Genomic DNA, 13,920 nt, shown 5'->3' on the forward strand with positions numbered 1-13,920 from the left:
CCACCTTAGCTGAGGCTCCAGGCTCGGGAAAGTGCTTTTCCCACTGGGCAATCTCACGGGTTCCCAAAAATCCAGCTTAAAATTAAAACTTGCTGTTTTCTTTTCTTTCTTTTTTTTTAAATTTTGAGACAGAGGTCAAATATCCCAGGCAGACCCACACACTTGAAAGGTAGCAGTGGATGGCCTTGAACTTCTGATCCTCCAGCCTGTCTCCCAAGTGCTGGAAGTGTGTGCACTGTGCTTGGTTCATGCACCACTGGGATGGACCCAAGGCTTCACGCACAGCAGGCAACACTTTTGAGAACTGAGCCACATTTCCAGCTCCTAAAGTTAAAACTTTAGTACTGAATGGTGACACGGGTCTGTCATCCCAGCTCTCTAGAAGCCCGAGATGGGAGTCTGAGGCAGAAAGATCCTTCAAGCCTGGACGATACGGCAAAATCCATCTATTAAAACCAAGCTGAAACCCGTGTGAGGGTGCACATCTTTAGTCCTAACACTTGGGAGGCAGAAGTAGGCAGATTTCTGGTCTACGAAGTGAGATCCAGGCCAGCCGGGGATACATAGTGGGACTCTGTCTCACTCCAAAGCACAAGCCAGGCAGCAGTGCTCCCCCTGAGCCTGGGATCAAGCCAGGCAGCAGTGCTCCCCCTGAGCCTGGGATCAAGCCAGGCAGCAGTGCTCCCCATGAGCCTGGGATCAAGTCAGGAAGCAGTGCTCCCCCTGAGCCTCAGATCAAGCCAGGCAGCAGTGCTCCCCCTGAGCCTGGGATCAAGCCAGGCAGCAGTGCTACCCCTGAGCCTGGGATCAAGCCAGGCAGCAGTGCTCCCTGTGAGCCTCAGATCAAGCCAATCAGCAGTGCTCCCAATGAGCCTCTGCTGCAGTTCCTGATTTCACTTCCCTCAGTGGTAAATTGTAATCTAGAAGCCAAATAAAATCATTTCCAGGACGGTTTTGATCAGTGTCTGACACAGCAACAGGACGCAGACAAGAGCATGTACTCACCTTGCTTCCCGGTTCAGTACCAGGGGAGGAAGCTGCTTATGGTCCCCCACCAACACAAACCTCCGAGAAAAGAAAAGTGGGCCCAGGCAGATGGGCTGACTGATTTGAGAGGCTTCATCCACAATACAGAAATCAAAGGTTTTTCGGGAAAACATTGGGTGGTTTATTCCCATGCAGGTTGTGGCAACGACAGGCTAGGTAAACACAGAAAATAAGTCAGTTGCTGAACGTCAAAGACGGTACTTGGGTCCCGTTCTTCCCCCACATACACTTTTTGAAATTAAAAGATCACCGGGGTTGGGGATTTAGCTCAGTGGTAGCGCGCTTGCCTAGAAAGCGCAAGGCCCTGGGTTCGGTCCCCAGCTCCGAAAAAAAAAAAAAATCAAAACCAATCCCTTCCAACAGCAAGAATTTCTCATTACTGAATTCAGAAACATTTACAGTTTGTTTTGTTTCTTGGGAGACTCTTTTTATGTAGTTAGTCCAGGATCCCCCGGACTTTCTATGTAGCACAGGCTGGCCATAAATGGTTGGGTCTGAGGGGACCACTAGCCTGAGCCTCCAGGGTAGCCGAGAGATCAGGCCCACACCATCATACTTGGTACATTACTAACTCCCTTGCTCTGCAAGAGATGCTGTGAAGAAGACAAAAGGCAACTTACAGAGAGGGAGACCAGGAAACCATATATGCAGAGAGGACCAGAACCTAATGTGTGCATAGTGCTCCCAAAGTCAACAGCAAGCCCAGCATGGAGGCAGAGGTCTGTAATCCCAACTCCTGAGGGAGGTCAGGGGCAAGCCAACTACAAAGTAACTTCAAGGTGAGTCTGATCTACAGACAGACAGACAAACAACAAAAGCTCTTTGTGGAGACAGATGGATTCCCTGGCCGGTTAGCCTAGCCTAGCCTAGCCTACTTGTCAACTTACAGGACAAAGAGAGATCTTGTCTCAAACTGAGACTGTCCTCTACATGCACACACGCACATGCACACACACAGTAAGAATCAGACTGACTTACGTGACTATTATAGAGTTCTTCTAGATGGGCTAAGGACGTAATGGACCTCAGTCTGCACATCTCCTCCTCTGTAAACTTCTGGATGTCTGGATGGACCTTATGAGACTGACCCAGACGCAAAAATCCAATTTTAAACTTGGCTAACTTCAAGAGAATATTGTCCACTGCAGAGTGCGTATAACTGGTCAGCAGAACGCTGAAACCACAGGCAGAGAGGATCCTTACCTAGGCATGGAAGGCAGAGAAAAACATCACCTTAAAGCCCTGATAACCGTTAAACGGGCTTATAGTTTTCAAACACTCACAACATTCAGTAACACCGGAATCCAAGAGAAGAGATAAGTAACTTTTCTAAAGAGCTATAAAACTAAAATAATCAATAAACATTATACAGCATTGATTTTTTCATGACATTTTACTTATTTCTGTGAGTGCATGCATGCCACAGCACACAAGTGAAGGTCAGAGGGAAACCCGCAGCTCTCTCTCCCTCCACCATGTGGATTCTCGAATTGAACTAAGGTCACCAGGCTCAGTAACTTTGTTTGCTGAGCATCTCGCCTGTCTAAGGCGTTTTTATTATGCTATTAATCATATTGACCCCAGAGTGGTGTGGGTGTGCCTGTACCACCATGCCGAGTCATCATTGTTTTGTTTGTTTCGATGAGACAGGGTCTGTGCACCTTGGTTAGTCTGGAACTTGCTATGTGGACCAGGCTGGACTCAAACCTACATATATCTACTCTCCTGTCTCTGTCTTGAAGTGCTGAGATTAAAGGTGTGAGCTACCACACCAGGTAAAATGTGGCAGAATAAGGACTAAAATAACCCATAAGCCCCATGTGCCCAAGGACAGGTAACTTCCTGGAAAGCCGGGGGCCGGTGTTCTTGGAAGACAAATCACACATTTCCGATTTACTAAACAAGGTTGGTTGCCCCAACTACACAAGATACACTCAATCACACCCAGGCGAGAGACATGTAGGCAGGAAGTATGCCAGGACATACGCTTGGCCCCAATTCGACGGATATGGCAAGTGTTTGGCCTTTATAGGCACCTGACTGACCTAGTTCAGCACCAGGAATTCTGGGTATGGACCTGGCCCGTGTCCATCTTCTAGCCAATAAATAAAACTGGGTATCTATGGAACTGGTCCCCTTGTTTCAGTCCAGTTGTCATATCCAGGAATCTCCTAGCCAATATTCAAGCTTACAACATATTGTGGTTTTTTCCTTCCCTCATCCGAATGTGTAGTCTTTGAAAAGAACCTTCTTCGTGCTTGTCTCTGAGGCTTATTCAAACCTGTATTTCAATTTGACAAAACAAAAACAAGATTTTGTTTCAATGAACTTAAAAAAAAAATAGTCTCTTGATATCTAGACTGTGTAGCCTAGGATGGCCCTACAACACGCTTTCCTCTGCTTCTCAAGTTCTAGGATTACTTGTAGAATACCATGTCCAGACCATAATTCACCTTTTATAAGAAAAAACAGCTAGGCAGTGGTAGCGCACACCTTTTAATCTCAGCACTCGGAAGGCAGTAGGATCTCTGAGTTCAAGGTCAGCCTAGTCTACAAAGTGAGTTTCTGGACTTTCCAGGTTTATACATTTTTCCCTGTCTGCTCTGAGTACCTTCTTAAAGCAAAACAATGCCTCAGTGATTTGTAGTTTTCGTTGTTTTTTTGAGACAGGTTTTCTCTGTGTAGCCCTGGCTGTCTTAAAACTCACTCATTAGACCAGGCTCACAGAGAACTGCCTGCCTCTGTCTCCCTAGTTCTGGGATCAAAGGTGCGTACCACCACCACCACCACCACCACCACCACCACCACCACCACCACCGGGCAATGATTTGTTTTTTAAGACAAGGTCTGTTAAGTCGAGGCTGGCCTAGAGCTCAGAAACTCACCTATTTCTATCTCACAAGTACTGAGATTATAGAAGGGAACCACCATGGCTTGCTTTGTTACGTGATTTTGTGTCTTTGGTATGCATATACATCTGTATGCATACTCAAATGTGTGTAGGTGCATATGTGTGTGCATGTATGCAGAGGCCCTAGGTTAATACGAGGAGTGTTTCTCAGTCATGCTCTAACTCATTCACAGATGCAGGTAAGACGGTGTCTTTAAATCAAACCCTGAACTCACTATTATGGACCAGGCTGGCTGTCCAACTTGTTCCAGGGATGCCCCGGTCTGCCTAGATGTCACACACACCCAGCATTTGTGGGCTATGGGGATCTAAACTCTAGGTCTCACACTTTCGGGCAAATACTTTATCACACTGAGCCATCGAAATCTATCTACCTTTGTAAACTTAAGGTGTGTATGACGTGTGTACAGGAACATGCATGCTGCTGTAATGTGTGGAGGTCAGGTGACAACTTACAGGAGTTGGTGGTTTCCTTCCAACATTTTGAGGCAGGGTCTCCCTTATTTTTGCCATGCTGCACACTAAAGGTGATCTGGCTGGCCCGGGAGCTTCATGACCGTTCTCCAGTCTCCACTCTCCCATTTCCCTTTCCCGACTAAACCACTTCTCTGTCCCTCTATAACTGCATGCCTAATCAACTACTGACCAACTGGACACTAGGCATAGTTTAGGTTATAGAAAGAATCAAGAAAACCAAGTGGAAATGCTGGCTATCCCATACCCTTTAGAATGTTGGCCACTGTATCCTTCGCATCGTGTGGAAGAACGGAGCTGAGGTAGGCTATAAACTGAGGTTCCCTGAAATCAATGATTAGTTCTCGAAGTCTTTTGCTGCAAAGAAAAATAAAGAAATTTTACTAGTATCTCGGCATAAGTGGGAAGAGTCAGGCTCCACCGTTACCAACCTGCTATCTGTGTTTTCCATCAATTTAGACAGATTTCCTAAGGGAGTATTTATATCACCATGTTTTTCTTCCCGGTCTAATCGAAACAATGTTGTTTCTGGAAGTGTTGGCAGGTTCCTAAAACAACAAAACGGCTGTGTAAGGCACACATGTCTGTAAGGTGTGGAATGTGCTCTGTACTCCTGGTACTTGGGAAGAGAGGAAGTTCAAGGTCACTGTCAGGTACATAGCCTGTCCCAGGTCATCCTGGACACAACGTGTAAATCCAATCTCACACCCATATATGCACAAAAAAATAAGCAAGTGTAAACTGTTTACAATAAACTGTATGCAGAGACACCTGTAATTACTCCCTCGTGTCTCACACTTCAGGACTGCCCACACCGCTAAAGCCTCGGGCACACTACCTCCACCAACTCGCCTTCCTGCAACATGGTCAGTCCTGTGGCTGTGCCTCACACCTCAGCTAACCTGTGAGTGGAGAAATGAGCCCTCCCAAAAGCCGTCTAAGTGGAACACGGGCATCGTGGAGATTCTTCCTAGTATGCATGTGTCTGTCAAGTGTGGGGGTGGATAGGCCACAAGCCTGTGTATGGAACTGGAGAACTTCTGTCTTTCCAAGAGTTCCTGGAATAAGGTCAGACTTATGCAGCAAGAGCCTTCTCAACCATCCTGCAAGCAGTCACTGTCTTTTTTTTTTTTTTGGAGCTGGGGACCGAACCCAGGGCCCACTGAGCTAAATCCCCAACCCCAAGCAGTCACTGTCTTACTCATGAATTTCAGTGTCCTGACCGTTGGTGAGGAGAGCTGGAGATGTAACTCAGCAATAGAGCTTTTACCTCCTGTTGGCGAGTTCCTGGGCTCAAACGTCAGCATGAAAGAGAAAGGGCTGGACTGTGAGAACTACGGAGGCAGGCTGTGAGTTGCTGGGTGAGGTAGTACACAACTTACATGCATAAATAAAGACTCAGCAAAAGAACACAATATGGCACGACAAAGCCCAGCTACCAAAGGCCTTCTGTTGAGTGAATTTGTTTGAAATGTTTAAGAGGAACTCTGACAGGGACAGAGAGCAGATCAGGAGCGTGTATGATCCGAGTTCCACACGGACAGAGCTGTTGTCCAAAGAAGTTTTACTACCTGTCTAGCAAGCAGGTTACCGCTGCTGTGTCAATCTTCTTCACGTAGCCTTTAGACAAAGCAAACAGTTTTCTCTCTTCTCCACTTAAAATGATCCTGTCGCCTGCCATCAGATTGGTGGCTGGCATGGGGCCATTTTTCCGCTGAAAATTATGTAAGTAGTGTCCATCACAAACTCGCTTTACAGGCTCCGTCCTGACCAGGCTTCCAATGCAGTTGCCGCTCTCCTCCCTGAAGGAGGGCAAAAGAGAGAGAGAGAGAGAGAGAGAGAGAGAGAGAGAGAGAGAGAGAGAGAGAGAGAGAGAGAGCGCGCAATGACATAATATATTTGTTTTTACTACAATGTATTTGTTTATATAACCCATGAAAAGATTTTAAATTTTTATCATCATCATCGTCATCACTACCACCACCACCACCATCATCATCATGTGATATGAATGTGTGCATACATGGGCCAAGCTGCTCCTGTGAAGCAGGGGATGACTCCCAGGATGGAGTTCTTCCCTTCCACCATGTGAATACCAGGGATTAAACTCAGGTCATCAGGCTTAGCTGTAAGCACCTTTACTCCCTGAGCAAGCTTGCTGGCCTATGGCCCCTGGCAACCAATGCTAAGTTTGCTGTTGTTGCTTTTAAACACTTTCTACAATCCACTATGAAGTGTGAACGCCACATTAACGATCTCCCATTTGTTCTTTTTAACATAATTTTCTGACGCCCGTGACAAGGTCCTGAGTAAATGAAGCCATAGACACTTTAAAAACTGTGCTTGTAGGGTTGGGATTTAGCTCAGTGGTAGAGCACTTGCCTAGGTGGCGCTAAAAGGCCCTGGGTTAGGTCCCAAGCTCAAAAAAAAAGAACCAAAAAAAAAAAAAAAAAAGCAAAACAAAACTGTGTTTGTATCGTCTGAGTGTTCAGGTGCCCACCTGTGCAGATGCAACCTTGGGTGATCCCTTAGGGACTGTCTACCTGAATTTCCCACATAGCCTCTCAACGGCCTGGAGCTAGACAACTGAGCTTGCTGGCCAGTGAAGCTCTAGGACCTAGGGGTCTCAGCGTCCGCAGCATTGGGCTCACTCTTTACAGGGGTGCAGGGGATTAAAACTCAGGCCCTCGTGCCTGCAATACAAGCACTTTACTGACCAGGTCTCCAGGAAACCAAACTACACAAATCTCTGCTGTCAAGGATTTCAAATGCTACAGTGTACTAAAGAACACGGTACTGACAATCCGCTTGGTGGGACACTTACAGTTTGGATGCAGGCGTTAACCAGATACTCTGGTGACTCTTCTTAGTATCTTTAGATTGTGACTCCAACGTTAACATGAGGCACCACAGGCTGAAATACTTCAAGTGCGCCAGCGTCAGGTGCTGAGTTCCTTCCTGGATTTTGGACCGCATGCCTTCTGGGATGGAAGTGTCATCTACCTGTTCAACTGCTCTAAATACAATGTTCCAATTAGAGCTAAGCATACACTTCCCTGGCAGGTAGTGAAGTAAGGTTTCTTACACTTACACTTACACACACACACACACACACACACACACACACACACACACACACACACACACACACACACACAGAGAATGTTTACCTGCTATAAAGAGCACAGTTGCCCATCTGGAGAACAATATTTACAGGTTTTTCTCTTCCTCGATTATTTGTGGTAAGGCCGAAAGTCGGTGCCCCTCGGCCAGCAGCTGTTCTGCTCACGCTGTGCAGCAGACAGAAGGCCAGCTGGTTCCTGAGCTTCAGTAGTTCTGGGGAACAGGTAAAGTCGGCTTTTAGAATGAGGCCGACTTTCTACCAGTAAAGGCCTCACATATAACGACAAAGCAGAGAGCTACATGGGTATTTGCCTCTGTATTAGAGTAACCATGGTCGTGATGTGCACACTCAATGAGGTTTTAAACTTCCTCCCTCATACCTGGTAAGTACTGTGAGGCTGTTTAACTGTTTTTGTTTTGAGACAGGGTCTTACTGTGTAGACTGGGCTAGCCTGGAACTCAATTCGTAGACCCGCCTGCCCCAAGTGAGAGTGCTGGGGTTAAAGGTACGGACCACAGCGAGCTAGTAGGATGGCTAAGCAGGTAAGGGAAATTGTTGTGCAAACCTAGAGACATGCGTTCAATCCCTGAAACCCACATAAAGGTGGAAAGAGATCTGACTTCCACAAAGCTGTCCTGAAATCCCTAGACCTGCACTCCTCCCATAAATAATAAAGAGAAACGATAAGCTTATAAAGTAGAGAACTGCCAATCACAATGTGCAGTGTGGTCTGCCGAGTAGCACAAAGGTACCGAGGAGGGCAGTAGTGGCTCACGCCTTTAATCGCAGCATTGGGGATGCAGAAGCAGGCAGATCTCTGAGAGTTTGAGGCCAGTCTAGTCTACAGAGTGAGTTCCAGGGCTACACAGTGAAACACCATCTAGAAAACAAACAAACAAACAAACGAAACGAGAAGTATCACCAAAAACTGGCAGGAGGAGCAGGCAGGAGAGGTAAAGCCAAGAAGAGCAAAGCAGTTGAACCTCTTTTGTCCAGATGGTTGGCGGGCACAGGGTACATCTGCCCGGTCTTGAGATAGAGGAGCCAGCCAGCCTCAGGATCCTCTCGTCTCTCCTGGCTTAGCAGCGTGTACAGGACCACCTGTGTAAGAGAGACTGTCAAGTCCCCCCCAACGCCGTCTGGAACCGCACAAAGGAGAAGGTCAGCCGCACGATTCCCAGTGTGCAATGGCACAAGCACTTGGTAAAGGTGGCAAACCAAACTCAATGCCAAACATTTAATCTGCACAAATAGCTCTGCCGTTTGACTGGAAAGAAATGTAGTGAACTGGGAAATGGGGGTGAGGTTCAGCAGCACAGTGCCTGCCCAAAAACACAGGAAGACAGGGAGAAAAATGTCTTCCCACCTTGATAGTCAAATTCTAGACTCCACCCCCCCAAAGTTAAGAAGTCATTAAACTGTTTCATATTTTTAAGTTAAAAATCTCTTTATGTTATTTCCTGACTTAAACATGAACCCTAAAATGCTTGGGATTTACAGTCACTATGACAATTCAACAAAACCAACAGTGACTTTTCCAAAGCAGGAACTCTTGTTACTTGTTGGGAGAGTTAACATTAAAAGTGTTCAGCAGAGCCACTAAAATCTACAACCAATACAGCCTTCCTGCCTGGAAGTTCTAGGGTTGTCTGGTCTACATAGTGAGCTCCAGGATAGCCTGGTCTACACCGTGAACTCCAGGATAGCCTAGTCTATATAATGGGCTCCAGAACAACCAGATCTACGGATCTTGACTCAAAAAAAAAAAAAAAAGGGGGGGGGAGAAAAATAATTTGACAAGAGCTGGAGAAGTTGACTGAGCAGTTTCCGATGCTGACTGCAGCCAGATGTGGTGGTGCACGCCTTTAGTCCCAGCGCTTGGGAGGCAGAAGCAGGCAGATCTGGAATTCGATGCCAGCCTGGTCTACACAGCAAGTTCTAGGACAGCCAGGGCTGTTGTAAAGAGAAACCCTGTCTCCAAAAACAAAACCAAAAAAGTAGTGACTGCTCTTCCAAGAAATCCTGATTCACACACCCACATGACCACTCACAACATTGTAACTCCAGTTCTAGGGGATTTGGTGCCAACTTCCTATATCCACAGAAACCAGACACGTGTGGTACATAGACATATATGAAGGCAAAACAACAATAGATATTATTTTTTTAAAAAAATCACAAAATTTAAAAAACAAACAAACAGAAAATTTGGCCAACTGGGGACTGGAAAGAAGGCTCAGAAGTTAGGAGGCAGCACTGCCCCTGCAGAGGGCCTGAGTTGTGTTCCCAGGATACGTGGGGCAGCACACAGCTGCCTATAAAATCTAGCCTCAGGGAATCTAAAATCTTCTAGCCTCATATGCACATACATACACACATGACCACATACTAAAAGATGAAAATAAACCTTTGGATTTTAACAGAATAATTCTGCAAACTGCAGAAATAACTAGACACAAAGCCCTGTGTTAGAACCCTTACACTGAAAAAGAGCACAGGCTGCTTGCTCTTTCAGAGGACCTGGGTTCAAATCCCAGCACCCATATGGCAGTTTATAACTATCTATAACTTTAAGATCTGACACAAGACCCTCACACAGACATACATATAGGCAAGACATCAATGCACATAAAATAAAAATAATTAAAAAAAAACCTGAAAACAGTTGGGCAGTGGTGACACAGGCCTTTAATCCCAGGAGCCAGGTGGATCTCTGTGAGTTCAAGGCCAGCCTGGTTTTACAGAGAGTTCCAGGACAGTCAGAGTTACATAGAGAAACCCTATCTCAAACAAACAAACAAACAAACAAACAAACAAACAAACAAACAAAAAACCCAATGAAAAGAAAACAGCTGGAAGCCACTGAGGCTAAATTTCTATGCTAAACTAGCCATCTAAGCAGACATTTTCTGAATGTTCCGGGGCTATGTATATTTGGAGATTCTGCCATGTACACTGGTCTGTTCAAAGCAGTGTACTCTGAACTTCTATTACAAATTAGAAACTACAGCGTGGGGCTGGAGAGATGGCTCAGTGGTTAAGGGCACTGACTGCTCTTCCACAGGTCTTGAGTTCAATTCCCAGAGACTACATGATGACTCACAACCATCTGTAATGGGACCTGATGCCCTCTTCTGGTGTGTCTGAAGACAGCTATAGTGTACTTATATACATTAAATAAATGATACAACATGAACATAAACACTACCTCGCTAAGCGGAGATTAGGAAACAGAACATATGTTTAGGGATTCTCAATTCTACATTTGTTTAAGAGTTATACCTGGGGTTGGGGATTTAGCTCAGTGGTAGAGCGCTTGCCTAGCAAGCACAAGACCCTGGGTTCGGTCCCCAGCTCCGAAAAAATAGAAAAGAAAAAAAAAAAGAAAAGAAAAAAAAAGTTATACCTGACCTCGGTGTTCAATAGAATTCGATTCTTTGCCAGTTTTGAGCTCCAGTGGCATTATCTTATATTTCGTCTTACAATCTCGATGTATTTTGACCCCAACGGTGACATCTATTTTGCCTTTCAGTCCAAACCTCGGGACCAGATGCTTTCTTCAATATCTAGTGACTTGACTACTTCAATGTTACAAGGTGAACTTCTGTCACTGCTATCACTTGGCCTAAAAGGGGAGACACAACACAGTCACTCCACACCTGACCCGATAACTACCACGCAAGTATCTTTTCTGGTTGCTGGGGGTCTTGTTGGTGCTTTCTGAATTGCAATACTGGCATCACCTGGGATTTGAATCTCGCTGCTCAGCCTGTGGCTATAAAGACTGGCTGTGACAACTGCCCGAGAATCGCAGTGGTGTAGTAAGGTACTTAACATAAAGGCCTGACATAGTGGTGCCTGCTGTTAATCCTACCACTCACTCCAGTTGTAGAGGCAGCAGATCTGTTGGGTCAAGGCCAGCCTGGTCTACATGGTAAGTTCCAGGCCAGCCAAGACTGCATAGGGAGACCATGAGGCAAAAAATAAAAAAGTTGTCATAAAAGATGAAACAAATCAGAGTTGAAGAGATGGCTCAGTGGTTAAGAGCACGGGCTACTCTTCCAGAGGTCCTGAGTTCAATTCTCAGCAATGACATGGGGTCTTACAACCATCTATAACGGAATCTGATGCCCTCTGCCAGCATGCAGGTGTACACACAGATAGAACACTCATATCCATAAAGAAAAAAAAGTTTCGTATGAAATGATATCGATTAACATTAGGATAAAATAAAATCCTCTACTCGGGAGATTTCTTTGGTCATGCAAAGATACTATAGATAATAATTTGTGAAAAACAGTAACAACAAAATGATAAATTACAAAAGCTTATGCTTTTAAACCAGGATGATGGCTTACATCTTTAATCCCAGCGCTCAGCAGGCACAGGAAGGCCGATAAGTCTCTGTGAGGTCCAAGCCGGTGGCAGCTAGACAGTGAAACTCTGCCTTAATCATCTTGGTCACATCCTTAGTGTGTGCCTACATGTCAGCATGAAGACCCACGAATCCAGGGTTAGCTCTGTTTCTGCCGTGGGAAATGGCGTAAGTACCTACACCAGCTATGCCATCTTGCCAGCCTCTATCTGACCTCTAAAAAGCTTTGGAAGAGCTGTGCACTTAATTCTTTCTATACATGTTTGTGTACATGCCTGTTTACATGCGACAGTATCTGCAGGAGCCCTTGGAGGCCAGAATGAGACACCAGAGCCTCTGCAACTGGAATTACAGAACTCACATGAGTCCTAGAAATAGAACCCAGTGCTCTGTAAGAAGAGTAAGTGTTCTTAACCACTGAGTTACCTCTCCAGGCCCCTTTAAAAAGCTTTGCGTCCGCTATCCAGAGGCAGGCTGATCTGTCTGAATTCAAAGTCAGCCTGGTTTAATATGGAGTTCTAGGCTAGCTAGAACTAAGCTAAGTAAGACCTGGTCTTAAACAAACAAACAAACAAACAATCTTGGAGTCAACAAGCATAAGGGATCCAGTCTAAAAATCTGAACAGAATACAAACACTTCTTACAGAGAGAGATGCATTTGAGGGAATTCTGCATTAGTGCCCTTATGCATGTACTCGTCGGCCCACTTAGAGAAAGAGGGGAGATACTCTTCTACTTCACATCTTACTTCATCTTGACTCAGATTCAAGCGATACCTGCCAAAAAAGGGAAACTGGATAAGAGAATAGAACTATTAGCAATATAAATGAAGAAAATAATATCGAAGCAGGTTAAGGAACAGATGTTTCCAGATGAGGTACAATAGAATACAGCTCAGTCTTAAAATAATCAGTGGCACAGAACATACTCTGCATGTTTAAGCCTCTGGGGTTGAGCCCTTGCTTTCTCTCTTTTAAGGTGTAAAACCGACAGAGGCTTGATAGCACACACCTAACGTCAAGCGGGTATAGCGGCTAGGGCTTAGCATGTGGAAGGAAGTACTATCCACAAGCCTGAAATCCCCAGTGGAAGGAAAGAACCAACTGCACAGGGCTGTCCTCCGACCTCCACATGCTGCCACATGTGCTGGGCCCACATCACACACACAAATACACAAAAAAAATAGTATGTAAAATGAAGTTTTAAAACAAACAAACCTATATACAGAAGGTTATCTGAACGCACCAAGAGTGAGACAGGAGACAGGAGTTGGTCAGGCAGCTAGCCTGGATTTACACAGCAAAGCAGCAGAAAGGAGGCCAACACTGTTTCATCAAGGGGGAACCCCAAACGCTGTCTCCCGCTGCCTCCCCAACCCTTGTTCCCTGACCCCTCCTCTCTCCTGCTACACACACACACACACACACACACAAACGCATGCACTCGCGCTTTAAAAAAATGATAACGGAAGAGGCTAATCTTTGGGTAGGGAGCCACAGAAGTCTACTAAAATACAGACTTATTCTTGTTAAAACTGGCTAAGTTTCCAATACCCGATTCCAAACCCATACAGTGCTCAGTATATTGTCTCTAAACTAATGCAAAAGCATTTGTCACACATTCTCTGAGCTTCGAAGCTATATTGCACTGGTTCCATCCTTGAGCACATGTGTGGGGTATTTCAGTAATGTTACCCAACAGTCCCTGTTGCCCAGAGTCACCACAGGGTACTATGAATAAGTTGGCAGGAAGTTACAGGGTGATGTGGCATCTACATTTCTCAGTGACTTACATTTCCTTCAAATGCCTTACTTCTCGGAGAGTTTGAAGAGCAAGCTCTTGTAGCTTTTCTGGAGCAAAGCTCTCACTTATTGCTTTTTGAAAGACTTCGTGGAGAATTGTACCGATCAGCATTTGGCGAGTGGCTGTATCAGAGACCTATTAAAACAAGTCATGTGCACATTTCAGGCTAACACATTGACACAATGG

The 13,920-nt window shown here is 45.5% G+C and overlaps 1 protein-coding gene across 1 annotated transcript in view; it reads right to left on the bottom strand.

Moving 5' to 3' along the window:
* Dna2 (DNA replication helicase/nuclease 2) overlaps positions 1 to 13,920 on the bottom strand; it is a 32,694-nt gene that overhangs the window by 10,076 nt on the left and 8,698 nt on the right. Inside the window, 17 exon segments of the mRNA XM_032889257.1 lie at positions 1,006 to 1,199; positions 2,026 to 2,250; positions 3,268 to 3,302; positions 3,305 to 3,328; positions 4,680 to 4,789; positions 4,864 to 4,980; positions 6,004 to 6,234; positions 7,257 to 7,448; positions 7,603 to 7,631; positions 7,633 to 7,653; positions 7,655 to 7,702; positions 7,704 to 7,768; positions 8,540 to 8,657; positions 10,963 to 11,102; positions 11,105 to 11,181; positions 12,576 to 12,707; positions 13,724 to 13,869. Coding sequence (XP_032745148.1) covers positions 1,006 to 1,199; positions 2,026 to 2,250; positions 3,268 to 3,302; positions 3,305 to 3,328; positions 4,680 to 4,789; positions 4,864 to 4,980; positions 6,004 to 6,234; positions 7,257 to 7,448; positions 7,603 to 7,631; positions 7,633 to 7,653; positions 7,655 to 7,702; positions 7,704 to 7,768; positions 8,540 to 8,657; positions 10,963 to 11,102; positions 11,105 to 11,181; positions 12,576 to 12,707; positions 13,724 to 13,869 — 1,904 coding nt within the window.

This window comes from Rattus rattus, chromosome 18, assembly GCF_011064425.1.
Source record: "Rattus rattus isolate New Zealand chromosome 18, Rrattus_CSIRO_v1, whole genome shotgun sequence".
NCBI lineage: Eukaryota > Metazoa > Chordata > Mammalia > Rodentia > Muridae > Rattus > Rattus rattus.